Genomic DNA, 25973 nt, shown 5'->3' on the forward strand with positions numbered 1-25973 from the left:
CGTAAGGCAGCCCCTCGCGCCGTCGCGGCTCTGCCGTGTTCTGCGGCCGTCGGGGGACGCTGGCCATGGCGGCCCTGCGGCCCTCGAGGAGGGTACTTGTCCCTCCGCTCTGCCGCGCCTTCGCGGGGTCCGGCTGTCAGCTCGCCCCAGAGCGCGGCGCGGAGCGCAGGGATACTGCGTCCGGCGGGGTAAGCTGGGGTCCTGCAGAGGGCGGGCCGGGAGGGGCGACGGACCCAGGGACACCTGTGGGCCCCACACCCCTTTGTGCCCGGCCGCGGCGTCAGCCGAACTCTCAGGGAGCAGGGCCCGCGGGGCCGGGGGCGGGGGCGCGGAGAGGGCGCAGTCGGCCGCGTGAGGGGCGCCCGACCTCCCGGCCTCGGAGCCCCCCGGTCTGGAGCGTCTGGAGCCGAGGGTGTCGCCGCCAGCCCGGGGCCTGTTGACAGAACTTCCGCTGCTGCGGCGGAGTCCGGGGGCGAGTGTGCGCACCTTCTCTCCTCCGAGATGGTGGTTGGGGTGGAAGAGCGCGTCGTGGGCGCAGCGCGTTCCGTCGTCGCGGGCCGGATCGCCGGTGGCTCCCTGCAAGCGGCGGCCCTCCTCGCCGCGCGGAAGCTGCAGACGTGCGTGTCGCGCGTGGCAGGTTCTTGTCCATGCCTGCAGCGACAAAGAATGACAGTTCTTGCGGGCCGCACGTCTTTGGGGAGGGATGTTGTGTCTGCGGGGTTCTGGGCTTTGAGTCCAGCCACCCGCGACCGCGCTCCGCGAGGTGCGGGATGGGCTGCAGATCGGCCGTTCAGACAACGCCCCGTGTGCCGGCAGCCCGAGGGTGGAGGCCGGAGAACCTGGGGTGAAGAGAGCCCGTGCAGAATCCCAGAAGGCGTCCGCCTGTGCGTTTTCGTTTCCGCGAGTTGGTTGCCCTTAGCCCGCTTCTGGAGAGCAGCTTCGCAGTTCGTCTAGTTTCCAGTTTCGGCACGAAGTTAGCAGGACTGGTCACCGGCTCAGGTCCTGTTACAGTGGCCACAGCTGTGACTTCATTCCCGCAGCATAGAAGCCGGCAGCGCCTCGTCTTTGGGCAGGAGCATATTCTACGTGTGTTCCGAACCGCATCTGCAGCTGTCCCGAGGGCGAGGACTTACTTTAGCTTATTCCGTGGACTGGTGCTGGGAAAAAGGACACACAAGGGGCTCCTGGCCGGCTCCCGGTGGAGCATGCGACTCTGGATCTCGGGACTGGGAGTTCGAGCCCCCACATTGAGTGTAGACATTACTTAGACATAAAATCTTGGAGGGAAAAAAAAAGAAGGTAGAACCCACACACAAAGTTTTCTTTATTGTTCCCCAGCCTTTGGTTAAATAAAGCAAATCTTACCGTGGGTCCAGCCCTCAGGGTGAGAGCTTCCCATTGTAGCCCCAAGTGACTAGGGAGCTGGTGTCTAAGCCTGTGACGGTGTTGGTTGTGATGATGGCGACCAGCTGGCCCAGGACTCAGACCTCCTCCTGTTCTAGCGTTGTGACCTGTGCTGGTGTGTGTTTTTTGGTTTTTGGTTTTTAGGATGTGTGCCCTGTTATGCTACGAATGTATGGAACTTAAAGGAACAGTTCTTACTTGAGGGCATTGTGTGTTCCTTTGTGTTCGGTCTTGTCTTTGAGAGTTTGCTGAGTACGCGGCGGGTTCTCCAGATAATTAAATTCCTGCAGCACGGAGAGATTGTTGTCTTTCAGACTTTGATTTTAAATGTTAGGTCTTCTCAAAATTAACATGTTGTAAACCTTCTGTTTTCTTTCTTTAAGTAGATATATTTTAATCCTGTACATTTAGTTCACACAGCGTATTTTTAATTAAGTTTTTAAACTTAATTCCAGTACAGTCACCACATGTGTTATTAGCTTGACGACGTACCGCAGTGATTCAGCACGTCCACACACGACCTGGAGTCCTCACAGGTGGGCTCCTCAAGCCCCAGTCCCCACCCACCTCTCCCCTGGTAACCGTCGATTTGTTCTCTGTAATTAGGAGTCTGTTTCTTGGTTTGTCTGCCTCTTTTTTCTTTCCTTTGCGCACTACTTTGTTTTCTTTTCTTTTTTAAATATTTTATTGATTTGAGAGAGAGAGAGAGAGAGTATGAGAGGAGAGAGGGCAGTGGGAGAAACAGACTCCTTGGCGAGCAGAGAGCCCGACGTGGGACTTGATCCCAGGACTCTGGGATCATGACCTGAGCCGAAGGCAGTAGGTTAACCCACTGAGCCACCCAGGCGCCCCTATTTATTTACTTATTTTTAAGATTTTATGTATTTGAGGCGCCTGGGTGGCTCAGTGGGTTAAGGCTTCTGCCTTCGGCTCAGGTCATGATCTCAGGGTCCTGGGATCGAGCCCCGCATCGGGCTCTCTGCTCAGCGGGGAGCCTGCTTTCCTTCCTCTCTCTCTGCCTGCCTCTCTGCCTACTGGTGATCTCTGTCTGTCAAAAAAAAAAAAAAAAAGATTTTATGTATTTATTTGACAGAGAGAGCACAAGCGGGGGGAGAGGCCGAGGGAGAGGGAGATGGCACGCTCCCTGCAGAGCAGGGGAAGCCCCATGTGGGACTCAGTCCCGGGACTCCAGGACCATGACCTGAGCGTAAGGCAGTGCCTTAACCAACTGAGCCACCAAGGCGCCTCATCTAGTTTTAGAATAAATAAATAAATTACAAAACAAGTCAGCTCTTAAATTAAGTGTTCTCTAGTCACTTCACACCCCTTTATTCCTTATCTATGGAGGTTACATCTTTGGCTCCTAAACTTGTTTGCACATTTGGAAGACTAAAAAAGATGTGATTGGTCTGGGATGTGGCCCTGTCCTCAAGATATTTATTTATTTTCTTGGTTTGGCTAGTTTCCCCGCCCCTCTCCCACCCAGCTTCATTGAAGTATAACATCAGGATTTTATGGGGGCGTCTAATACGGGTCACAAGTTAGAGAACCGCTGGTTACGTGATAAGCATTCATATTCGCTTGTAGTCCTGAATCTCATTAACATAGTAATAATTAGCATTTATTGAGCGTTTGCATGCCCTGCTCTGAAAGCTTTGCGTAGTTTTTAAATTTTATTTTATTTTAAAGATTTTATTTAATTATTTATTAGAGAGAGAGCGAGAGAGCACGTGCATGCACACGAGCAGGGGGAGCAGCAGGCAGAGGGGGAAGCAGGCTCCCCGCTGAGCAGAGGGTCCGATGCGGGGCTCCATCCCAGGACCCTGGATCCTGACCTGAGCTGAAGGCAGAGGCTTCACCCACTGAGCCACTCAGGCGCCCTGAGCTGTGCATACTTAGTCTATTTATCTTCACATATCAGTGACGGAAATGCTTTCATCATCCCCGTTTTACACGTGAGAAGATTTAAAGCATGGATAGGTTGAAAAATACCCTCAGGATCAGGTGCTTGCGCATAGGGAGTATCTGTGTTATACTTCCTGAATCTGGAAGATAATGAAGTAAAATTTTTCTTCTAGTAATTGTGGATAAAAAAAAATAACAAACACGCCCTCAGCATGGAGAGGCAATATTTACAAATGAACAGTAGGTGTACTGATCCCCTGTTTTGCTTACATTTTCATTAAAGAGAATGATCTTCAGCCCACACCCCCAACACACAAGTGTAGATCCCAGTGAATATAAGGAGGAAGTTAAATGCCAGATAAATGAGAAACTGGTGAGAGGATTTTAAAATTAACATGGATATTTCTAGTATTTAAAAAGCTTTCAGTATGTTTGTTGGGAAAAAAAGAAAACTGGGGCAGAGGACTTTAAAATCGTGTGGTCAGGGGCCCCTGGCTGGCTCAGTCAGGTGAGCTTCTGACTCTTGATTTCGGTTCAGGTCATGATGTCAGAGTCCTGGGATTGAACCCTACATCCTGTCAGGCTCTAGGCTCAGTGGGTAGTCTGCCCGTGAATTCTCTCTCTTCCTCTCCCTTCGCCCCTCCCCTCTCTCAAATACATACATAAATCTTAAAAAAAATTATGTGATTAAACTCCACTATTCTCAAGAAAAGGGCCCAGGGCTCAGAGAGGTGGAGTGACCGGCCTGGTGTTACCCAGGAGCGCTAAAGGGAGCCGTTCTCGCCCTCAGTCTGGTGTTTTCATGTCCCCCATGTGCTTTTTCATCAAGTGAAGCAATTACAGGGTTTCCCCTTACTCTGTTAATGTGCACAGTTGCACTCATTTCTTTTCTTGTTACTTATAGGAAATTTAAACCATGCAGAATGGGCCTCTTGGGTGGCTCAGTCGTTAAGCGTGTGCCTTGGGCTCAGGTCATGATCCCGGGGTCCTGGGATCAAGCCCCACCTTGGGCTCCCTGCTCAGCAGGAAGCCTGCTTCTCCCTCTCCCACTCCCCCTGCTTGTGTTCCCTCTCTCGCTGTGTCTCTCTGTCAAGTAAATAAATAAGTACAATTAAAAAAACCCCCACAACCATGCATAAATGGGAAGACTATAAAGAATTGCTCCCTGTACAGTTAGCTATGGGGGGGGGGTGCCGGGCGCTTATCTCATCTTTACCCCACGCATCCCCCTCCAGATCATTTTGTGGCAAATACCGGAATGCATGTTTCATTTGTTACTGTTTCTGTATGTAATAACTAAAATATTAAAATTCCTTAATTGCAGCAAATAGTCACTGTTCGGGGTTTTCCAGTTGTGTTAAGGATGCAAAGAAAGCAGCGTGCAGACAAGGCTGCGCATTGCAGTTGATCGATATGCTTTTAGTTCTCTTTTACTCTGTGGGTAAAACAGATCATCCGCTTCCGTTTTTCAGAGCAGTTTATTCAGGAGCAGGGGCGGGATGTGTCCTGTGGAACCCCACAGTCCGCACCTTGCTCTTGGCGCCCCCTGGTCTGATGTATGTCCTTCCGTCTGTGTTTTCTGTAAATGGAAAGCTGTCATCCAGAGCCTTGACCACGTTCACGTTTGACTTTTTTTTTTTTCTTTTGGAGACGACTCCTCCTCAGTTGGGGGTTCGTCTTCTTCCCTTAGGATTGACTGATTTTCTGATGTTAAGTTTCCACGCCCAGTATAAATGCGTTTGGTCCTGATGTGCTGGTCTTTTTATGTGCTGCTGACTGTGGTGTGCCGATCTGCCTGGCCTCTGTCTGGATGGGAGATGGGGGACTCCAGCCCTCCAGAAGGTCAGACTTTGAGCTCCCATCTCTGACGCGGCCGGGCGGCAGACCAGGAAACACCTGCAGGAACACTGAAATTTGCCAACATTTGCTCCTTTCATCTTTGCCCGCTGGTTGCCCCAGTGGCCAGTAGTGCGACACTTTAACTCAGGAGCTTCGTGGTCTGTATGGCCCGTCCGGGAAGGAGGGCGTGGGGCAAAGTCTTCCGTCCCACATTGGGGCTTGGGGGTGGTGCGCAGGCAGAGCAGGAGTGTGTGGGGAGAGCTCGGGGGCCTGCTGGTAAGCCCGAGGGATGGAGACTGAGGCTGGGCCTACTCAGCAGGACAGAGCCCAGCACAGGGCTGCCTGGCTGGCAGTTTGCACTCGGGAAAAGGCCGAAGATGAGTGCCCCGCCAGACGCGGTGACGGAGAGTCTGACAAGCAGGCGCATGCACGCTCCTTCCTCTGTGAAGAGGGAACAAGGTCTGGCTGCTTGCCAGCGGCGCTGCTCGGTTCCAGCTTGCAGGGCCGCCTCCCGTCCGGCGCTGAGACGGCCAGGGCGCTTTGAGCTGACTGAGCTTTACAGGCCGATGCTGTGAGAACCATAAATTACAGTGATTACTCTGACCTCAGAGACATTCTTCCTTTTACAGAAGGACTTTTTCCTCCCCCAAGCCCCTTCTCCTCCCTTTTAAATAGCAGCTCTTGGATATGCAGAGACAGCATGTATTTATAGGGGAGAGCGGAAGAGCTGCCTCTGCCCCCGCTGAGGTGGAGTCGCTGGGATCTCGGAGAGCGGAGCACGGCGGACACAGCCCGCCCCTCGCCCACAGCACGTGCGCCATCGCGAAGCTACACACGAGGAGGACTTGAGCTCTCCTGGGACCTCTTTGAGCTGCCTTCATCCCGTATGGGTCGCTCGGAAAAGCCGTGAATTGTCGGGGTGACTCCTTGACACTTCCTCATAGGCAGCCTGCAAGAAGGAGAGGCTGGGGTACGGTCTGGAAGGTGGTAGAACTGGTGAAGCACGGTTGGGGTGACGCCTGTCCATCTGTCCCCATGCTGCTGTCCGTCAGTATCCTCGGTCAGCTTGGGGGAGAGGAGGAACCCCTGGCGTGGGATGGAAGTCCGCAGGGTGAGCCTGGGGCGGCCATCTCTGTTTCCACCCACTCGGTCCCTTTGTGTGAATCACCTTTAGTTTCTAAGACTTTGGGGCAAGAAGCCCAGACGTAGTCGTGGAGGGTTTTTCTTTTATTTATTTATTTATTTTTATAAAGATTTATTATTTTTTTTTATTTGACAGAGAGAGAGATCACAAGTAGGCAGAGAGGCAGGCAGCAGAGAGAGAGGAGGAAGCAGGCTCCCCGCTGAGCAGAGAGCCCGATGCGGGACTCGATCCCAGGACCCTGAGATCATGACCTGAGCCGAAGGCAGCGGCCTAACCCACTGAGCCACCCAGGTGCCCCGAGGGTTTTTCTTTTAAAGGCTTTTTCTGAAACAGTGGAAACCACAGAGATCACGTATTGTTCTTAGAATGTGGATGAAATGTTAAAGATCGGCGGCGTGCCATCTTGCTGTAGCTGAGAAGGACTGTCAGGCCAGGTTAGTATCAGAACCGTGTCCGATGACAAGCAGCAGTTTCAGGGCTTAGGGAAGCAGATCAGGGTGTCTTTCTGCCAGCAGGGCCCTGCTGCTCTCTCCCAGCAAGCAGGAATTCAGTCCCCTCTGTGGAGTCGCCAGCTCTTCGTCTGGAACTTTCCACCTCGGCTCTGTCTCTTGTGAGGCGTCCAAGTGCATGAGGGAAGCACTTCAGAAGTACGAGGCGGAAGTAAACATGATCCAGTGTGAGATGTCTAAACCCGCAGGAAGAAATGAATGCAGCATGAAGTCCGACCGAGCACGGCTAGGGCGCAGCAGCCCACAGTGCGGTGGGGACCTGCAGCAGTTGTGGCCACGCAGGGGTGACGGCAGTGGCTGGGCTTCTCCCATCGTGCCCCCCCCCAGTCCGCAGGTCAGTCTGTCCCCCACATCCCCTGCAGCTCTGACCAGTTTGCCTACACCAGCCCTGCCCTGTTCTCCCGCCGTGTGTGACTCTTGCTGCAGAACGCTCAGCGAGGTTCCACTTCTCTGCTATCCAGACTTCGGAAAGTCTGGAAACTTGTCAGGAGCTAACAGTTAACCATCCTTAGGAACCCCAAATATAGGGGTGCCTGGGGGGCTCAGTCGTTAAGTGTCTGCCTTTGGCTCAGATTATGATCCTGGGGTCCTGGGATCAAGCCCCGCATCGGGTTCTCTGCTTGCTGGAAGCCTGCTTCTCCCTCTCCCGCTCCCCCTCCTTGTGTTCCCTCTCTCGCTGTCTCTCTCTGTCAAATAAATAAATAAAATCTAAGAAAAAAAAAAAGGATGCAAGATGTAAGGAACACTGGACAGCGATGGTATTTGGTGCCTCAGAACTTCTGGACATTGCTGCTGGTTCAGTAACTGCGATCTCTAACTTGTTGGCTGTCCTTCCACCAAACAGTTCATATAAATTGAGCTTTTTTTTTTTTTTTAAAGATTTTGTTTATTTGACAGAGAGAGACGTAGCGAGAGAGGAAACATAAGCAGGAGTAGCGGGAGTGGGAGAAACAGGTGGGAACCCGCCAGGCAGGGAGCCCAACACGGGGCTTGATCCCAGGATGCTGGGATCATGACCTGAGCTGAAGGCAGATGCCCAATGACTGAGCCACCCAGGCGCCCCTAAATTGAGCTTTTTTTTTTTTTTTAAAGATTTATTTATTTGACAGAGAGATCACAAGTAGGCAGAGAGGCAGGCAGAGAGAGAGGGAAGCAGGCTCCCCGCTGAGCAGAGAGCCCAATGTGGGACTCGATCCCAGGACCCTGAGATCATGACCCGAGCCGAAGGCAGCGGCTCAACCCACTGAGCCACCGTGGCGCCCTAAATTGAGCTTTTTGAAGGCGGAGTGGATTTCTTGCATCAACAGAGAGTCAATAGGAATGATTAAGACTGGGAAGAACATTGTTCTGACAAGTGTGTGTCCCGACTGGAGACTAGACAGATGCGTCTGGGCCGCCACGGGCTCCCAGTCTGGTGGGAGAAGCAGGAACGAACAGGAGCTGTGGGGAGCCTCGGGAGCGCCTGGAGACCTGTCCTTGAACCTGAGGCCTGTGACCAAGAGCGGGAGGGAAGGGCGCAGGGAGAGCGCGCACAGGGTCGGGAGGGGCTGAAGCCGGGGGGGGGGGGGGGGGGGGGGGGGGGGGGCCTGAAGGAGGCGCCTATGGGTGGGGCAAAACCCAGACGGCCAGGCCACAGGAGCGGTGAGACTCCGTCCTGCGGGGAATGAGTAACCACGGAGGTTTTAAGGGAAGGGGGAGCACGGTTTAATGGGGGTTTGGAGAGATTGCTTCGCTGTCTCAGTGGGTGTGGAGCCCGCGGAGACGGGAGGGTGTGGTCCCCGGCAGCTGGAGCGGCTCAGACCAGCCCATCCCAGAACTGTCTAGGGGACAGAAACCCAGTGCTCGTGATCGCTGGCTCACACCCTGTAAACCTCGTCGTCGCGGGAGAAGCTGGGTGCGGCTGTTTGAATACTTGAGTCCTGGTGTGGATGAGGGAAATGCCACCGTTCAGCATCGCCTGGGGCCGGGGCGGAACCCAGGCCAGAACTGTGCGAAGCTTCTTTTTTTTTTTTTTTTTTTTTTAAAGATTTTTATTTATTTATTTATTTGACAGAGAGAGAGATTACAAGTAGGCAGAGAGGCAGGCAGAGAGAGAGAGAGAGAGAGAGAGAGAGAGAGAAGCAGGCTGCCTGCCGAGCAGGAGCCCGATGCGGGACTCGATCCCAGGACCCTGAGATCATGACCTGAGCTGAAGGCAGCGGCTTAACCCACTGAGCCACCCAGGTGCCCCTGTGCGAAGCTTCTTGCTCCAGCCCTAGACACTAAGGCTTGTCAAAGGATAGCATGTGACTCTTTCTAACTTTGATCAGAGGTCTTGCCTCTGTGGCTGCTAGAAAGTTAGAGTTACGTAAGTGAAAATATTGGCCGCCACGTGCAGTAAGCTAGCTTGAAACAGAAAGTTGTCAGTCTCCTAGCGTCGTGCTGCAGAACCCCAGAGGTGATAACAGAAGTGTTGGGGGAAGCTGCGGAGTGAGCTGAGAGGCATTGCTCAAAAAGTGAGGTTAGCTGGGCAGATCTTTTTTTTTTTTTAATTTTTAAAAGATTATTTATTTATTTGACAGACAGAGCTTATAAGTAGGCAGAAAGGCAGACAGAGAGAGGAGGAAGCAGGCTTCCTACTGAGCAGAGAGCCCGATGCGGGGCTCGGTCCCAGGGCCCTGAGATCATGACCTGAGCCAAAGACAAAGGCTTTAACCCACTGAGCCACCCAGGCGCCCCTGGGCAGATCTTTAAAGGCAGAAACCACACAGTGAGTTTTAGGACTGTGTCTTTAAAAAATGTTTTTCCTTATTCTTTTTCTTTTTCTTTTTTTTTTCAAGATTTTATCTATTTATTTGACAGACATCACAGGTAGGGAGGCAGGCAGAGAGGGGGGGGAAGCAGGCTCCCCGCTGAGCAGAGAGCGCAGGCGCCCCTATTTTTCTAATACACATACACTTAACGTTGGCTTGCTTCTAGAAGACATATAGGAAACAAACTTTGCCATTATGTTGATAATTTTGGAAGTTCTGTTAGGTTTCTTCTGTTTTCTCATCAATTGTATTTAGGAAGATGAAACCATTCTAGGTATGTGAGCGAACGGTGTTGAGCTGTGGTTCTGCACGGGGCTGGGGGTGGGGGTGGGGGTGGGGAGACATGCAGCTCTCCAGGCCGCTTGGCATCTGGTATTGGAGAAGCAGTAGGTGCTAGAAAGGGTGGTCTGACCCCTTCTGTTCTTCCAAAAGGCCCAAGCTCAAGCTCCTGGTGAAAGATGCCTTCCCTCTCCCAGAAGGGAAAGAACCTTCTTGATTAAAACAATTCTCATCTTCCTCTAGTCTCCTGTGTATTTCAGTTCCTTTTCCACAGTTGGTGCTTTCTGTTCAACCTGGCGTATCAGCCCAGGCCACTCTCTGGGTCTTCATTTTCCCCGGGGGCCTGGGCACATGTGAGACTTGGGTGTCTTTTATTTATTTATTTATTTATTTAATTTATTTATTTGACAGACAGAGATCACAAGTAGGCAGAGAGAGAGAGAGAGAGAGAGGAGGAAGCAGGCTCCCGCTGAGCAGAGAGCCCGATGCGGGGCTCCATCCCAGGATCTTGGGAACACGACCTGAGCCGAAGGCAGAGGCTTTAACTCTCTGAGACACCCCAGGAGACTTGGGTGTCTTGTGTGGATTTGTCTTGAATCAATTTAACTCTCAGGTCCAGCTGCAGACCGCAAGGGGGGTCCGGGAGGGAAGGCTCTGCCTTTTGCATGGTACAAAACTATAAATATTTAAACTGCTTTTTGACTATATTTCCATAAACCTCCTTGAGTAACCTGGTTAAGGAGGTGTGCAGGGTGTGTTACGCGCCCTTCTGAAGAAAGGCAGCGGGGAACTGGGGTGACCAGGCGAGTGTGTTTGTGGTGGGATCCAGAATGGGGAGTGTGTGCACGCACGTGTTCAGGGACACACTTAGCACTCACACCCCACTGTGAAGAGAGCCCCTCGCTGCGTTTTCAGGAATTTTGCTAATAAATGGCTGTTACTGATAATTATATACTGAAATAAATTCAATTAAAAGCAAAGATAATATGTACTTAAACTCTATCACTTCTGTTTATTTTACTACATTTTACAATGTTCTCTGCTTGTGAGGTTGTTTATGATTGTTGTATCTACATGGTAGAAACGGGATGCCTGGGTGGCTCAGTTGGTTGAGCAGCTGCCTTCGGCTCGGGTCATGATCCCAGCATCCTGGGATCGAGTCCCGCATCGGGCTCCTTGCTCGGCGGGGAGCCTGCTTCTCCCTCTGCCTCTGCCTGCCATTCTGTCTGCCTGTGCTTGCTCTCTGCCCCCCTCTCTCTCTGATAAATAAATGAAATCTTTAAAAAAAAAAAAATAATAGGCTGCTCGAAACTGTCCACGGTGGAGGTATTTACACCATGGAAATCCCCAAATGGGCTAAATCAGGGCTCAATTTATTACTTGGTTGATTGACTTGACCTAGGGAAGTGAGGGAGGAAAGCTAGGAAGAGAGCTTGAGGTAACGCGTGTCGTGTCTGTGAGAAGCCCCAGCTGAGGAAGTAGGCTTCTCGCGTTCAGAAACCGAGAAGTTTCTCATGTCATTGGCAAATAGGGCTTGTTTCACTTTTTTTTAAGATTTTATTTATTTGACAGAGAGAGATCACAAGTAGGCAGAGAGACAGGCAGAGAGAGAGGAGGAAGCAGGCTCCCTGCTGAGCAGAGCCCGATGCGGGGCTCGACCCCAGGACCCTGGGATCATGACCCAAGCTGAAGGCAGAGGCTTAACCCACTGAGCCAGCCAGGCGCCCCTTTTCTTGTCCTTAATGCCGAGTAACGTGAGTCTCAAGTACACTGACTGACACTAACACTCGCAGGCCTGGGTTGGCTAGTAATAGATTTTGGCAGAAATCAGCGAAAGAACGCAGTGAGAGCGCCTCCCGCCTCCGAGGACAGCTACGGCGAGAACAGAGGTACAGGAGCGCGTACGGAGGAGTGCTGACAAGGACGCAGGGGGCACGGAGGGATGGGAACCTTGTGCACAGCTAGAGGGATCGTAACGTGGCGCGGCCGCTCCGGGGGAGTTTGGCGGTGTCTGAGGTGCAACACAGCGGCCGTGTGGACCAGCAGGCCTGCTCCCGCGTGTGCGGCGCGACCTGAGCGGCCGCAGCAGCGCCGGCCCTGATAGCCCGAGGGGCGCCCGGCTGGTGCAGGCCGCTGGGCTCTGACTCTCCGTTTCTGTGCAGGTGGTGGTCTCGGGGTCGTGGGATCGAGCCCCCTGTCCGACTCCGTGCTCAGCTTGGCGTCTGCTTGGGTTTCTCTTTCTTTCCCTCTGCGCCTCCTGCTGGGGTGTGTGTGTGTGTGTGTGTGTGTGTGTGTGTGCTCGCTCGCTCGCCTCTCTCTCTCAAAAGTAAATAAACAAAAATCTTAAAAAAAATAGCCTCCAGATGGAAACAATCCAGATGTCCTCAGCTGCTGAATGGATAAAACCAGTGTGTACATCCGTGCTATGAAGGATCCCTCAGCCGTAAGAAGGCAGGAGGTTGACGTGGGCTGCGGCGGGGGTGAGCCTGGAGAACGCGTGGTGTGAACACGCCGGGAAAGAGCACAGACTGCACGCGTCCGTGGACGTGAACTGTCCGCGCTGGGCGAATCCATGCAGGGGCAACGTGGGGCTTTGGTTGCCAAGAGCTGGGGAAGGAGAAGGGGGAGTCAGTGCCGAGAGGCGGCCGCCTTCTTGGGGCGGGGACGTGTTCCCGACGGCCAGTGGTTGCGCACCTCTGGGAACATGCTAGAAACACTGAACTGCATTCTTTATGGGACTCATTGTATACTATGTGAATCATTTCTCACACAGTTGATGAGAACAGTTTGTAAGAATCAGTTGGCTGTGGAACTTACGGGGAAGAGTATCACAGTTCATTATTACCTGTGCAGTGTGTGCCGCACGTCCTGTCCCAGCAAGGTACGCCTTCACGTCCCTTAAACACGGACCAGCACACTGGTGAGGGGCGGCCCCACCGAGTCCTCGCCGTGGCCCCGGGCTGCTCTCTACTCCACGGGCTTGCAGACCCCAGATCCACCTCCAGCCGCAGCAGGGAAAGGCTTCTGGCCCCTCTGCCCCCACAGAGTCCTCGCATCCCCCTGGAGCAGGCCTGGGGGTGAGGTCCCTCCTCGCACCCCTCTGGGGGCCTCCTGTGTGGTTGCTCTGGAAATGTTGAATTGCAGGAACATCTGCACATCTGTCTTGGCACTTTTCCAAGCATATTTTTCTGTGAAATAACAGTACTTTAATCTGGGATAATTGACATGCATTTAAGTTAAACATTTGTATAACAGACTTTGAGTGACCATTTTTATTTTTTTATTTTTTATTTTTTATTTTTTTTAAAGATTTTATTTATTTACTTGAGAGAGAGACAGTGAGAGAGAACATGAGCGAGGAGAAGGTCAGAGGGAGAAGCAGACTCCCTGTGGAGCTGGGAGCCAGATGCGGGGCTCGATCCCGGGACTCCGGGATCATGACCTGAGCCGAAGGCAGTCGTCCAACCAACTGAGCCACCCAGGCGCCCTGAGTGACCATTTTTAAAATTTAAATTCAATTAATCAGTGTAACGTGTTACTGGTTTCCGAGGTGGAGGGCGGCGATTCGTCAGTCTCACGGAACACCCAGTGCGGGTCACATCGATGAGCCCTCCCTAATGCTGTCACCCCGTTGCCCTGTCCCGCACCCCGCCCTCGTGGTTCTTCAGCTCACTTCTCAAGGGCTGAGTCCAGGGGCCTGAGTGAGTGTCGCCCACACTGGGACAGGAGGGTACGGACCAGATGTGGAGCCGAGCGGCCGGGAGCGCTTTTGCTGGGGCCTCTGCTTCCTTCCGTGCTGCTGGTGCCAGGTGGGCAGTCATCAAACCTCAGCCATTCTGTGGGCAAAATGATTAGCTTTTATTTCTGCTTTTCCCAATTAAATTGTCGGTGAGCAGCCACGTAGACAAAAACCTGCTGTAGGTTAACATTTGCGAGCCCTGCGTCTCTTCTTAGTTCCTTGCACCTCGAAATGGTGAGCCTGATGTATTGAGATGCCCTGAAGGCAGCGCCCTCCCGAGGGAAGAGGAATGTTCATCGTGTTTGTTGTGATATTTTTTCGGGGTTTGTAAGTTTTAACCTTTCTTTTAATTGACTTTGAGGTGTAATTTGCATACAGTGAAATGAATACACCCATTTAAAATGTCCATTTGGTGAGGTGTGGTTTTTTTTTTTTTTTTTTTTAAGATTTGTGTATTTATTTGACAGAGATCACAAGCAGGCAGAGAGGCAGTTGGGGGCAGGCGGTGGCGGGGGGAGCAGGCTCCCTGCTGAGCAGAGAGCCCAATGTGTGGCTCCATCCCAGGACCCTGAGATCATGACCTGAGCCAAAGGTGGAGGCTTAACCCACTGAGCTAGGCACCCCCGTGATGAGTTTTGACAAACACGAATCTTTGCAGTTTTCACCCCAGTAAAAGAGTGAGCCCCCCCCCATCTCTAGCAGCCACTGATCTGATTTTTTCTGGAATGCCACACGGTGCAGTCCCAGAGCACATGGTCTTCCGTGCCTGGCTCTTCCAGTCTGTGTATTGTTTGCTGACTCCTCCATGCTCCTTTCTGTTGCTGCGGGGACGGTGCGTGGGAGACACTATTATTGGAGGCAGAAGGCAGGGTCAGTAGTTGTTGTTGTTTTAAATAACTTAGAAGAGATTTCTAGGGGCACCTGGGAGGCTCAGTGGCTTAAACCTCTGCTTCCCCCTCTCTGCCTGCCTCTCTGCCTACTTGTGATCTCTGTCAAATAAATAAATAAATAAATAAATAAATAAATTTTTTTTTTTAAGTAAGGTTTAGAAGAGATTTCTAAATTGAGTGGTATTTTCCCCATGAGTTTTGGTTACTCTTTTAATGGACAAACGGAAGGCTAGTCTTTTGATTATTCAAGTGATCTTTTTATTTTAATACCGAGTTTACTGCAGCCCAGTTTATACACAGCAGTACTCCCTGCTGACGGAGGTGTGCGCCACACTGCAGTTCAAGGTAGAGAACGTTTCCACCAGCCCAGGAAATTCCTTTGCAGTCCGCCGCTCCCCCCACCCCAGCACCTGTCTCCCCGCAGTGTCCTGTGAGTAGAATCCTGCCGTACGCCATGTCTTGACGGTCTTGATGTGGCTTTTTCAGGGAACACGAAGCATCTGAGATTCACGTGTGTTGCACGTAGTTCTCTGCTATTGAAGAGCACCCGTTGTGCGGACACGCCGTGCTTTGTTTTCCACTCACCAGGCTGTTTCCAGCTTGGGCAGTTACAAATAAAGCCACTTCCAGCAGTCATAGACGGGATGGGCGTTTCTGGGATGAGTAGGCAGGAGTGGGTGGCTGGGTTGTGTGTGAAGCGTGGTTTGCATTCCCACCCGAGACGTGGAAGAGCTCACGTGGCCTGCCTCTTCAGCAGCCTGCAGCGTTGCTGGGCACTTCTGGGGCGGTCTTGGCCGTATTGAAAGGTGTGTGGTGGGCGCCTGGGGGGCTCAGTGGGGTAAGCCTCTGCCTTCGGCTCAGGTCTTGATCCCAGGGTCCTGGGATCGAGCCTCACATTGGGCTCCCTGCTTGGCGGGGAGCCTGCTTCCTCCTCTCTCTCTGCCTGCCTCTCTGCCTACTTGTGATCTCTGTCAAATAAATAAATAAAATCTTTTTTTAAAAAAAATTGTTTTCTTGTTACTGATTTTTGAGAAATTTTTATATATTCTGGGAACAAATCCTCTTTCAGATTTGCGTGTGTTTTCCCAGTCTGGGGCTCGTGCTTTTGGTGTCGTAGCTAAATAGTGGTTGCCTAGGGTAAGATTGTAGACCCTGTCTACTGTTTTAGAAGGTAGAGGTTGTTACAGTTTTAGAGTGACCCATTTTGAGTTAGTTTTGTATATGATGCGAAGTAAGCCCGAGGTGGTTTTTCTGCATTCAGGCTGAACTAGCCCGGCGCCGTGGCAGAACGTGCTGTACGCACTGCTCGTGTTAGTAGTGTTACGGTTCCCTCAACTTGGTGTCCTCTGACACATGGTGTTAAACAGAGGAAGCCAATGGGGGACTTTAATAAGTCTAGACTGTTCGTTACATATATAGGGATTCGTTTAGTTTATGTTAAAACCCTGTGCATTCTCTTAAAGGTCTCAGGATTCTGCCCTCCAAGAAAATCTTGCCATGATTGGATAGGACCCCCAGATAAACATTCAAACCTTCGACCCGTTCACTTTTACGTCCCCAAAAACGAATCACCGTTGGAACAGAAGCTAAGACAATTGAGACAAGAAACACAAGAATGGAACCAACAGTTCTGGGCAAACCAGAATTTGACATTTCGTAAGGTAAGCCTAGAGCAGAGGCTGCGGGCGGAAGAAAGAACAAGGGTGGCCACGTGGGGGCGCCGAGTCCTCTGCTTTTCTGTCCCGGGTCCTGCCGCCTCCCTTCCTGCCCACCCCCTTCCCTCGCCCTCCCGCCCTGTCTGGGAGTGGACGTCGGCGCGTGATTCTTCAGTCAGTATTGTGCCTGTCCGGCAGAAATAGTGATCCTTGTAAAACCACAGATTTTGAGACTCTGAAGTATTAAAAGAAGTAGCAGAGCCAGCACTAGAATATGTGTGTGTGTTTATGGAAATAGGGGTTTTTGTGATGTGATTTCATTCTGAGAATTCAGAACTCTTAACAGCGTATTGTTAATGAACTACATGAGAGAGAAGTAGAAATGCTCGAACCCAGAAGGAACGTGTTTAAGCTTTATATGTCCTACTGCTGGGGCAGGCTGTCTCAGATGGACTGTATTCATCTTACTCTGGATTTATGAACAGACAGAACCTCCCAAAGTTTATTAAACATCTTGTTTTCAAATCGTGCTTCAAGCATGGGACTTTGAACCAAATTCAGACGGCTTAAACCGGTTTGGAGTTGGGGCCTTTCTCAGCAATCTCCAGGACACTTCGAGCCGCGTCCTAGCCCAGGGAAGACGGCAAGACGAAGAAAGGGCATTCTGATGGTTGTCTTCTTTTAGGAGAAAGAAGAATTTATTCGCTCGAGACTGAAAGCTAGAGGCCTGGAACCCAGAGCTGGATCAGGTTTGTTCCTTTGTCCTTTCTCTGCTAACGTGGTGTGTGTGAGGAACTGCGCGAGATAAAAGGAAAGGATGGAGGAGGGGCGCCCATGTGGCGCAGCTGGTCCAGTGTCCGGCTCTTGGTCGTGATCGGTGTGCTGAGACCCAGCCCCTTACCGCCGGCCCGACTTCGTGGGTAGTCTGCTAGAGATCCTCTCCCTCCTCCTGCCCCCCCCGTGCCCCTCCCCCCAAAGAAAGGATGTCCAAGGGAGGAGAGAAAACCCGGGGGCGAGTTGTGATCTCCTTTGGGACAGGTGCTCTGAGCGTGTAATGGTGGGTCTGCCCTCCTCCTGCTCCCTCTGTTCCCCTTGGGGGAGATCGTCCTTCTCCTGATTTTAGGTCTCGCTGATGGATGCCTTCCCTCTGACCTTTGAACTTCTGTCCCAAGGTCCCCTGGTTCTGCAGCCTTTTCTGCGGAAGAGCGCCGTCTCTCTCCTAGACCAGCTCCACTCCGTGCGTTTTGACCTCAGCTCAGGCTGGTGCCCACCAGCCCCCCGGGAGTCGCAAACGTCACGGAAGCCCTCCTCGGAGCCCCCCCCCCCATTTCTCTTTGAGGATTTCCTCTTGCACATTTCCCAGCACTCGGACCGCTCCCTGACTTTGATACACCGCTTTCCTTCTGGCGCTTGCTAATTCTGTGACCGCGGTGGTAGCTTTCTGACTGGTTCTGTGACCTCCAGTCTTTAAATCAGGGGTCGGCAAACTTCCTGTAGTGGGCGAGATAGTAAGTAGTCTCATTTTCTGGGCCGTGTGGGGTCTCCGTCTCGGCTGTTCAGCTCTGCCGCTGTGTGAAAGCGGCCATGGAAAATACGTAGACTACTGGGCATGCATGTGTTCCAGTAAAACTTGATTTCCGAGAGGACAGGCGGTGGGCCGCATTTGGCCTGTGGATGTAGTTTATCAACTCCTGCCTCAGATTCACTCTGCAGTGCAGCCAGACCATCCTTCCCCAAGGGTAAATTTGACATTTGTTGCTTAGCTTAGGTTTTCAGACTCCACACGACTACAGAATGGCGGCTGTGCTCTGGGTCTGGATTGAAGGGCGCCACGGCCCTGCCTGGCTACTCTCCGCACCTCGTCCCCCATGCCCTGTGCTCAATGTGGCGAGAACGCTGTACTCTATTGGTCTCTGCTCCCCTGAGCCACCTGCTCTTTTCTGGATAGAAGATCCAGAGTAACTTTGATCATTTTCTCTTACTGTCGGTGTTAGGCCTGAATAACATTTCATAATGTTTGTTAAACAGATTTCTGCTGTCAAAACGTGATTCTCATGGAAAATCAGAAAATCATTGGCCCTAAAAGCCATGTCTCTCGTTGGGCTAAAGCGCGGTTCCCTCTCTCTCTGCTAATCCTTAGCCCGACCAGGATCAGTTCAGGATGGAGAGCTGCGGAAGCCGGACCGCGTGGTGGCGGGCTCTGCCGTTGGCTGCCATCAAGGTGCTGGCTTGGCGGGCTGGAGCCGGCGGGAAAGGATGCTGGGTCCGGTCCTGACAGCACGTGGAGAGTAGCGGCTCACAGTTTCAGCCTGCAGCTGTGCTGGGTGCTACGCTGAGTCCTCTGCTGCGTCTTGTGTTTTAGTTCCCACCGTGACCCCACGAAGTGGGTCCTGCGACTTTTGCCATTTTAGAGATGAGGAACCTGAGGGCAAAGTATGTAACCAAAATGACACAGTAAGTGGAGGGGCCTAGATTCTGGCCTAGTGACTCGGGTTCCCGGTGCCTGTCTGATGTGACCTTGCCCCAGTGGCTCTCAGCTTGTCCTGTGCTGTCCTGGCCTCGGACCGTGGTCACAGTTGCCACAGCCCTAAGGGAGGGGCATGCCAGCCTCAGGAGTGTGCCGTCAGGGTCGTCAGGGTCAGGGAGGCTGTGACATAACCACTCTCTGAACAGGTGGGAGAGGTGGTTTTGAGTCTTGTCATTAATATCACAGAGTTCCTGTAGATGGCCTTACCATGTACTGGAAGGTTGGGCTTAAATCAGATATTTTAATTAACTTGGTAATGAAACAGGAAAGAATGTATCAAGGAAAGGGACACCATAAGGGGAGGCACCCACTCTGTTAGCATTTCAGCCGTTTCCAGGCTGCGGTGATGGTGATGTGGGGGGTAACACAGGCGTGTCGCCTCCATGGGCCCAGAGTACAGGGTCCTGCAGACTGGGGAGGAAGAGGTCTGTTCTAATTAATGATGATGGAGAATCTGCTTCTGGCCCCAAAGAGTAAATTTGGATTCATGGCCCCTATAATACAAATAGATTCCAAGTATTTCAAGAAGTTAATTATTAAAAATCAGTTATTTATGGATTAAAAGTTAAATACGGTATTTTTGATTGTAGAAAGTTCTCCTTTTTTTTTTTTTTAAGATTTTATTTATTTATCTGACAGAGATCACAAGTAGGCAGAGAGGCAGGCAGAGATCCCAGGACCCTGGGATCATGACCTGAGCCAAACACAGACCCTTAACAACTAAGCCACCCAGGTCCGCCTAAAATTCACATTTTATTTACAATTAGTAGTAGTCAGCATTCACAGGATATGTGCGATCATCACCATATTTCATTCCAGAACATTTCCGTCACCACAAGAAACCCCATTCCCACTGTCAGTCAGTCTGCTTCCTCCCACCGGGTCCTGATGGCCGCTTAATCTACTTTCTGTCCTTATGGACTTGCCTGTTCTGGACCTTTCCAGATAAATGGAGACATATAATATGTGGCCTTTGTGTCTGCTTTTGCTCTTTTTAAGATTATGTTTATTTATTGAAAGAAGGAGAGTGCGTGTGAATGGCAGGGCAGTGCGGGGAGCAGAGGGAGGGGGACATGCAGACTCTGCATGCTGAGCGCAGGGCCTGCCGTGGGGCTCGATCCCGGGATCTTAAGATCATGACTTGAACCAAAATCAAGAGTCAGACATTTAACCAACTTAGCCACCCAGGTGCCCGTGTGTCTGCCTTCTTTCCCTTAAGTGCATGTTTTCAGGTTTCGTCCATGCTGTAGCATGGACCCGGATTTCAAAGGTTTTTTTTAGCTGAATAATAATCTCTGGTGGGGATAGACCACATTTTGTTTGTCCATCAGTTGATGGGCATTTGGGTTGTTTCTGCTTTTTTGACTTATGAAGACTGCTGCTGTGAGCGATTGTGTATCATACCTACAAGTGGAATTGCTGGGTCGTATGGTAACCCTGTGTTTAACTTTTTGAGGAACTGCCAGGTTCCTTGCCATAGTGCTGCCCTGTATGACGTCCCCCCGGTCCCCCCGGCAGTACGTGAGGGTTCCGGCTTTCCCGTGTCCTCCCCAACGTGTCCTGCTGTCTGTCTAACCATCCTAAATTACAGCCTACGATTTTAGCTGTCCTGGTGGGTGTCAGTGGTATCTTATTGACTTTATTATTTGAATTTCCCTGATGACTAGTGATACCAAGTCTCTCTTGTGCTTTTTGGAGAAATATCTATTCAGTTAATTTGCCCATTTTTAAAGTGGATTATTCTTTTTTGTTGTTGTGATGGGTTTTTTTTTAAAAGAATTTTTTAAAAAAGATCTTATTTATTTATCTGACAGAGAGATCACAAATAGGCAGAGAGACAGGCAGAGAGAGAGGGAGAAGCAGTCTCGGAGCCCAATACGGGGCTCAGTCCCAGGACTTTGAGATCATGACTGGAACTGAAGGTAGAGGTTTAACCCAGTAAGCCACCCAGGCGCCCCAAGAATTTTTATTTATTTATTTGACAGAGAATGAGAGAGAGAGCACAAGCAGGTGGAGTAGCAGGTAGAGGGAGAGGGAGCAGCAGGCGCCCTGCTGAGCAAGGAGCCCGATGCAGGGCTCGATCCCAGGACTCTGGGATCATGACCCAAGCTGAAGGCAGACACTTAACTGACTGAGCCAGTCTCTGTGATCTTTGTCTGTCAGATAAATAAATAAAATCTTAATAAAAAAAATGACGGTGTGGTGCTGACACAAGGACAGGCCTCAGAGTCCAAAAATAACCACAACCGTTCACGAGCAGCTGATTTTCAGTGAAGGTAACAAAACAGTTCAGTGCGGCGGGTGGTTGTGTGTGGAGCAGCCTCTTCAACAGACGGTTCTGGAATACTTGAAGGCCACATACAAAAATATAAAGTTGGTTCCCTACCTCACACCATATACAAGCACAACCTCAAAGTGGGTCAAAGACCTAAATGTGAAAGATAAAACTAAAAACCTCTTAGAAGGAAACAGGGACAAATTTTCATCTCCTTGATTTAGTCAGTACATTTTATTTATTTATTTTTAAAGATTTTATTTATTTATTTGTTTGAGAGAGAGAGAGAGATCACAAGGAGGCAGAGAGAGGGAAGCAGACTCCCTGCTAAGCACAGATCCCGATGCGGGGCTTGATCCCAGGACGCTGGGATCATGACCTAAGCCGAAGGCAGAGGCTTAACCCACTGAGCCACCCAGGCACCCCACTTCCTTGCATTTTTACATGAATTTTAGGATCTGGTTATTAGTTTCTGCCAAAAGCCAGCTGGGATTCGAGAGGGATTGTATTGAACCTGTGTGTCAGGTTCATCTCAGCAGTGTGAAGTCTTTAAAACCATGAACATTGGAATATCTTTCCATTTATTCGTGTCCTCTTTCATTTCTTTTAGCTGTGTTTTGTAGTTTTCAGTGTGTAAGTCTTAACACTTCCTCTCAAATACATTCCTGGGTCCTTTATTATTTTGGATGCTATTATAAATGGAATAGTTTTCTTCAATATGTATAGATGTATATATGTTTCAGTTAAGTGAGCTGTGCCCAACATGGGGTTCAAACTCATGACTCCCAGATCAAGAGTTGGTTGCTTCACTGAGTCAGCCAGGCACCCCTGGAATTGCTTTCTTAATTTCATTTTTGGCTTGTTTCTTGCTGGTGTGTAGAAAAATACAGTTGATATATGTATTTTAATCTTATATCCTGCAGCCTTGCTGACCTCTGTTAGATCAATAGTAGTTTGTGGGTCCTCCCCATTAAATCTTAATGTTTAAATTGAAATTAATTTTCAGGCCAAAAAGCAACATTAGATGCAGAAGAAATGGCTGACTTCTACAAGGAATTTTTAAGTAAAAATTTTCTGAAGCACATGTATTATAACAGGTAAGTATTTTTTTCTTAAAATCTGAATATTATATCTGTATAAGGTAGGATTCTTTTCTTATTTGTATTTAGTGACATTTATGTTTATATTAAAGGTAGATGTTGCCATAAACCTAGTTTTTACACTTTTAAATAAAATTGATAGCTTAAAGATACTCAGGTGGCAACCCTATGACAGTTTGTACCCTTCGTGCTTGGACAGTGCTTTCCACTAAAGGGAACCTGGACTCTTTGGAGAAGCTGGTCTGAGGTGGGAACAGTGCCAGATGAGTTGAGACACCTTGTATGTCCAAGTGCGGAGGCTTAGAGACCAGCAGGGTCACAGGAAAATAGCACTGGAGCCAACTGGAGGGGCTCCCGTAGGCCAGGGTTGAAGCCACTTCACCTGCATAAAGGAAATGACCACTGTGGATTAAAATACACATCAAATATGCAAACGTCTTTGCAGTCATAACAATATTGAAAAGCTCAGTCACCTCTGGGTATAGGTAGGCAGCCAGCTGTATTCTTTGGATTCTAAAATAGGGGTGCCTGGATGGCTCAGTGGGTTAAGCCTCTGCCTTTGGCTCAGGTTATGATCCCGGGGTCCTGGGATCGAGCCCCGCATCGGGCTCGCTGCTAGCAGGGAGCCTGCTTCCTCCCTCTCTCTCTGCCTGCCTCTCTGCCTACTTGTGATCTCTCTCTGTCAAATAAATAAATAAAATCTTAAAAAAAAAAAAAATGATAGCCTGAAAATACAGTCACAAAATGTTGGAAATTCTGGAAGAACAAATGATCTAGTTTCAACAGGTAACTATAGTGTATTTTATTTATTTTTTTATGAAGATTTTATTTATTTGAGAGAGAGAGCACAGCAGATGGAGGCAGAGGGAGAAGCACACTCCCCGCCGAGCAAGGAGCCCGATGCCAGGACAGTCCCAGGACACTAGGATCATGACCTGAGCCGAAGGCAGACACATAACTAGAATTTTTTTTTTTAAGAATTTATTTATTTGACAAAGGAAGATCACAAGTAGGCAGAGAGAGAGGAGGAAGCAGACTCTCTGCCGAGGAGAGAGCCCGACGCGGGACTCGATTCCAGGACCCTGAGATCACAACCCGAGCCGAAGGCAGTGGCTCAACCCACTGAGCCACCCAGGCGCCCCACATAATTAGAATTTTAAACAGGAGGGTCATCCACTTCAGGTTAAAAGAGGCTTCGTGCAGTGTACAGTCCTTCTTTGGGTCCTGATGCAAACAAACCACTGTAAAAGATACTCCATTAGAAGAAATTAAACAGTGGCTGTATATTAGTCTGTACTGAGACGTTATTGTTCATTTGATCAGATGCAGTGGTAGTATTGTGGTTACATGTTTTTAAAAAGTGTGTGTATTTTTTTTTTTAAAGAAAATCTTTTTAAAAAATTTTTATTTATTTGACGGACAGAGATCAGAAGCAGGCAGAGAGGCAGGCAGAGGGAGAGAGGGAAGCAGGCTCCCCGCTGAGCAGAGAGTCCGATGCGGGGCTCGATCCCAGGACCCTGAGATCATAACCCGAGCCGAAGGCAGAGGCTTTAACCCACTGAGCCACCCAGGCACCCCTACAAAGTGTTTTAATGATACATAATATGTATTTTCAGATTAAATGATAGGCTGTGATGTTTGAAAGGTAATAGCGGCTGTGTCAGGGTGGCCAGGGGAGGTAAAATCTAGAGAAGGGGAGAGTGGCTGAGGCCGGGCGAGCCCACGGGACCAACGCGCAGCGGTGAGATCAGTCTCACAGCATGTGCGTAGTGGGGCTAGTGCAATCACGTTACCCTGAGCTCACGAAGTTACTCAGTCGAGCCAGTATTGGTTCTGTTTCTCTGGACCTTCGATTTCTGATGTGACCCCGTAGCGTGTTTGAAGCCCGCCTCGTCTCTGGTGAGCTGGGTACTCGCCGTGCGGGGTTCAGAGCACAGAGGACCAGCCTTACCTGAGGGCGGGTAGCCGAGGAGCCTCAGCGTCCCCTCCTGTGCTCTCGCCACCTCCTGCCCATGCGTTCCCTATGGAAAGGGGAAGAGTTGAGTTTCCCTACACTTGTCAGAGTGTTGGTGGAGTGGCCCCGGCTCTTCCTTAGTGACATAAGAACTGTCATCTCGATGGGGTGGAAGCCTTTCTTGTTCATTTAGGACACTGCTTCCCATTCACAACATAACTGAAGGGGACAGACACATAAGGTCGTTCTCCTGAGGAGGGGGGCTTTCTATCCAGCCAGTGCAAAGGCTCCAGAAAACAAGTGCTTTTACCTCTTGCCGTTGCTTCTTTGGAGCCCTTGGTCCGTCTCCTTCTGTGCTGAGACCCAGTAAACCCTCAGAGTCTGGTCTGAAATAAAAGTCCCACGTGCCCTCGCTAGTTCATTCAACTGAAACGCACTGGTACTTACTGGCATTTCAGCTTCCAGGGGCTTAGCACCAGAAGAGTCTGGAGGGGCGCCTGGGGGGCACAGTGGGTTTAGCCTCTGCCTTCGGCTCAGGTCATGATCTCAGGGTCCTGGGATCGAGCCCCGCATTGGGCTCCCTGCTCAGTGGGGAGCCTGCTTCCCCCTCTCTCTCTCTGCCTACTTGTGATCTGTCTCTCAAATAAATAAATTTAAAAAGTCTTAAAAGAAGAGTCTGGAATGTGTGCATTCTGTTTGGAAACCTCCCGAGCTTGGCCCATTCAGCAGCATGCAATTTCCAGCATGTTTAGTACAGTAACTCATGGGCAGGGGAGCTCGAGACTGTGAACTCTATCCCAGTATTTGCACGAGCAGCTCTGGGACTCTCTGCTTGGAGACACAAGTGGCCCAAACTCAGATCATTTAGAAAGGAGGGTGTGGAGTTGATGATGCCGGCACGCGTGGTGAGCTACCTGACGTCCGCAGAGTGCTCTGCCTCGTGCTGCCTGTGCACGTGAAGGACCAGGATGGTCCCTGCTGAGTCCTGCCGGCCCTTGGTCCAGGGGCTATGCTCCCATCACGCAGCAGTCGCCTCTCTCCAGGAATGCCGCGGGACTCTGGGCGCTTCTCTCTCGGAGTCCTTTAGCAAAAACTAGAGGACTGCAGCAGAATGGGAAAAGGTGGGGGTTGGGTAACACGGGGCACTCACTTTGTTGAGCCTTATTCTTGGTCTTATTCAAACCAGTGGGGGAAGGAAGGCTCTTACGGCCCATTTAGTGTTAACGAGGGCGGAAAAGGGAAGAGACAGTGGGGAGAGGTGGAGGGTCAGAAGGACTGGCCTGTTGGCTGGGAACTCCCCTCAGAGGCCTGGGCGCTAGTCCGCAGCTCCTGGGGGATGTCACATGTGTGTCTCCTGTTTCTCTATATACAGAGACTGGTACCAGCGTAATTTTGCCATCACCTTCTGCATGGGAAAAGTGGCCCTGGAGAGGGTTTGGAACAAGCTTAGGCCAAAACCAAAGGAGACAGCACGGAGGAGCCCACCCTGACCTGACCACTCTGACCCACCCACCATCGGGGGCCGAGTTTCTGGGAGAAGCGGCTGCTTTGGGAATCTGTTCACAAGGGCTCTAGAAACCTGTAAGTGAGCTGAGTCCCACGCCCGCTTTATGGGGGCCCCTTGGCTTCTGTCAGCACAGGGTGGACTGCAGAACAGGGGGCCTGGTGAGCCACGGGCTGTGTGCCTGCCCTGACTCTGGATTCCAAGCTGGCCCTGGGTCATGGACATGATGTTAAATAAAACCCAAGCACCGTGTACCCGTGTTCTGTGTTTTTTTAATTTACCAGTTTGAAGTAGAACAGTATAAAAATACTAGTGCACACTGACCTGCATGTTCGCCTCCACTGATGGGAATGACTTGGCAGCTGGCCGCTGAGTGCACCGGGAGCTGGCTGCAGTCATACGCGCTGTGCTGTCCTGGGCCCAGCAGGCTGTGAGTCCTGGACACCCCGGGCCATGC

The 25973-nt window shown here is 50.8% G+C and overlaps 1 protein-coding gene across 2 annotated transcripts; it reads left to right on the top strand.

Annotated features, from left to right (window-relative positions):
* LOC116591945 (cytochrome c oxidase assembly factor 8) lies at nt 1-25768 on the top strand. 2 transcript variants are annotated; one of them, XM_032345431.1, is made up of 5 exons: nt 3-188; nt 15965-16162; nt 16842-16905; nt 21965-22055; nt 25385-25768. In XM_032345431.1, exons 1-5 carry the CDS (start codon nt 66-68, stop codon nt 25500-25502), a joined length of 594 nt encoding a protein of 197 aa, XP_032201322.1. In that variant the 5' UTR covers nt 3-65; the 3' UTR covers nt 25503-25768. The 2 variants fall into 2 exon arrangements, with proteins under 2 accessions (XP_032201323.1, XP_032201322.1); XM_032345432.1 differs by lacking the exon at nt 21965-22055 and having other exon boundaries at nt 1-188.
* Nucleotides 25769-25973: the final 205 nt, after the last annotated feature.

This window comes from Mustela erminea, chromosome 5, assembly GCF_009829155.1.
Source record: "Mustela erminea isolate mMusErm1 chromosome 5, mMusErm1.Pri, whole genome shotgun sequence".
Classification (NCBI taxonomy): domain Eukaryota; kingdom Metazoa; phylum Chordata; class Mammalia; order Carnivora; family Mustelidae; genus Mustela; species Mustela erminea.

Bases quoted from the DNA above. Each gene is read 5' to 3' on its own strand.
- LOC116591945 (XM_032345431.1), top strand. From the start codon at position 66: ATGGCGGCCCTGCGGCCCTCGAGGAGGGTACTTGTCCCTCCGCTCTGC. The intron at 16,163-16,841 runs GTAAGCCTAGAG...GTCTTCTTTTAG, and splicing joins AGAATTTGACATTTCGTAAG to GAGAAAGAAGAATTTATTCG. The intron at 16,906-21,964 runs GTTTGTTCCTTT...ATTAATTTTCAG, and splicing joins GGAACCCAGAGCTGGATCAG to GCCAAAAAGCAACATTAGAT.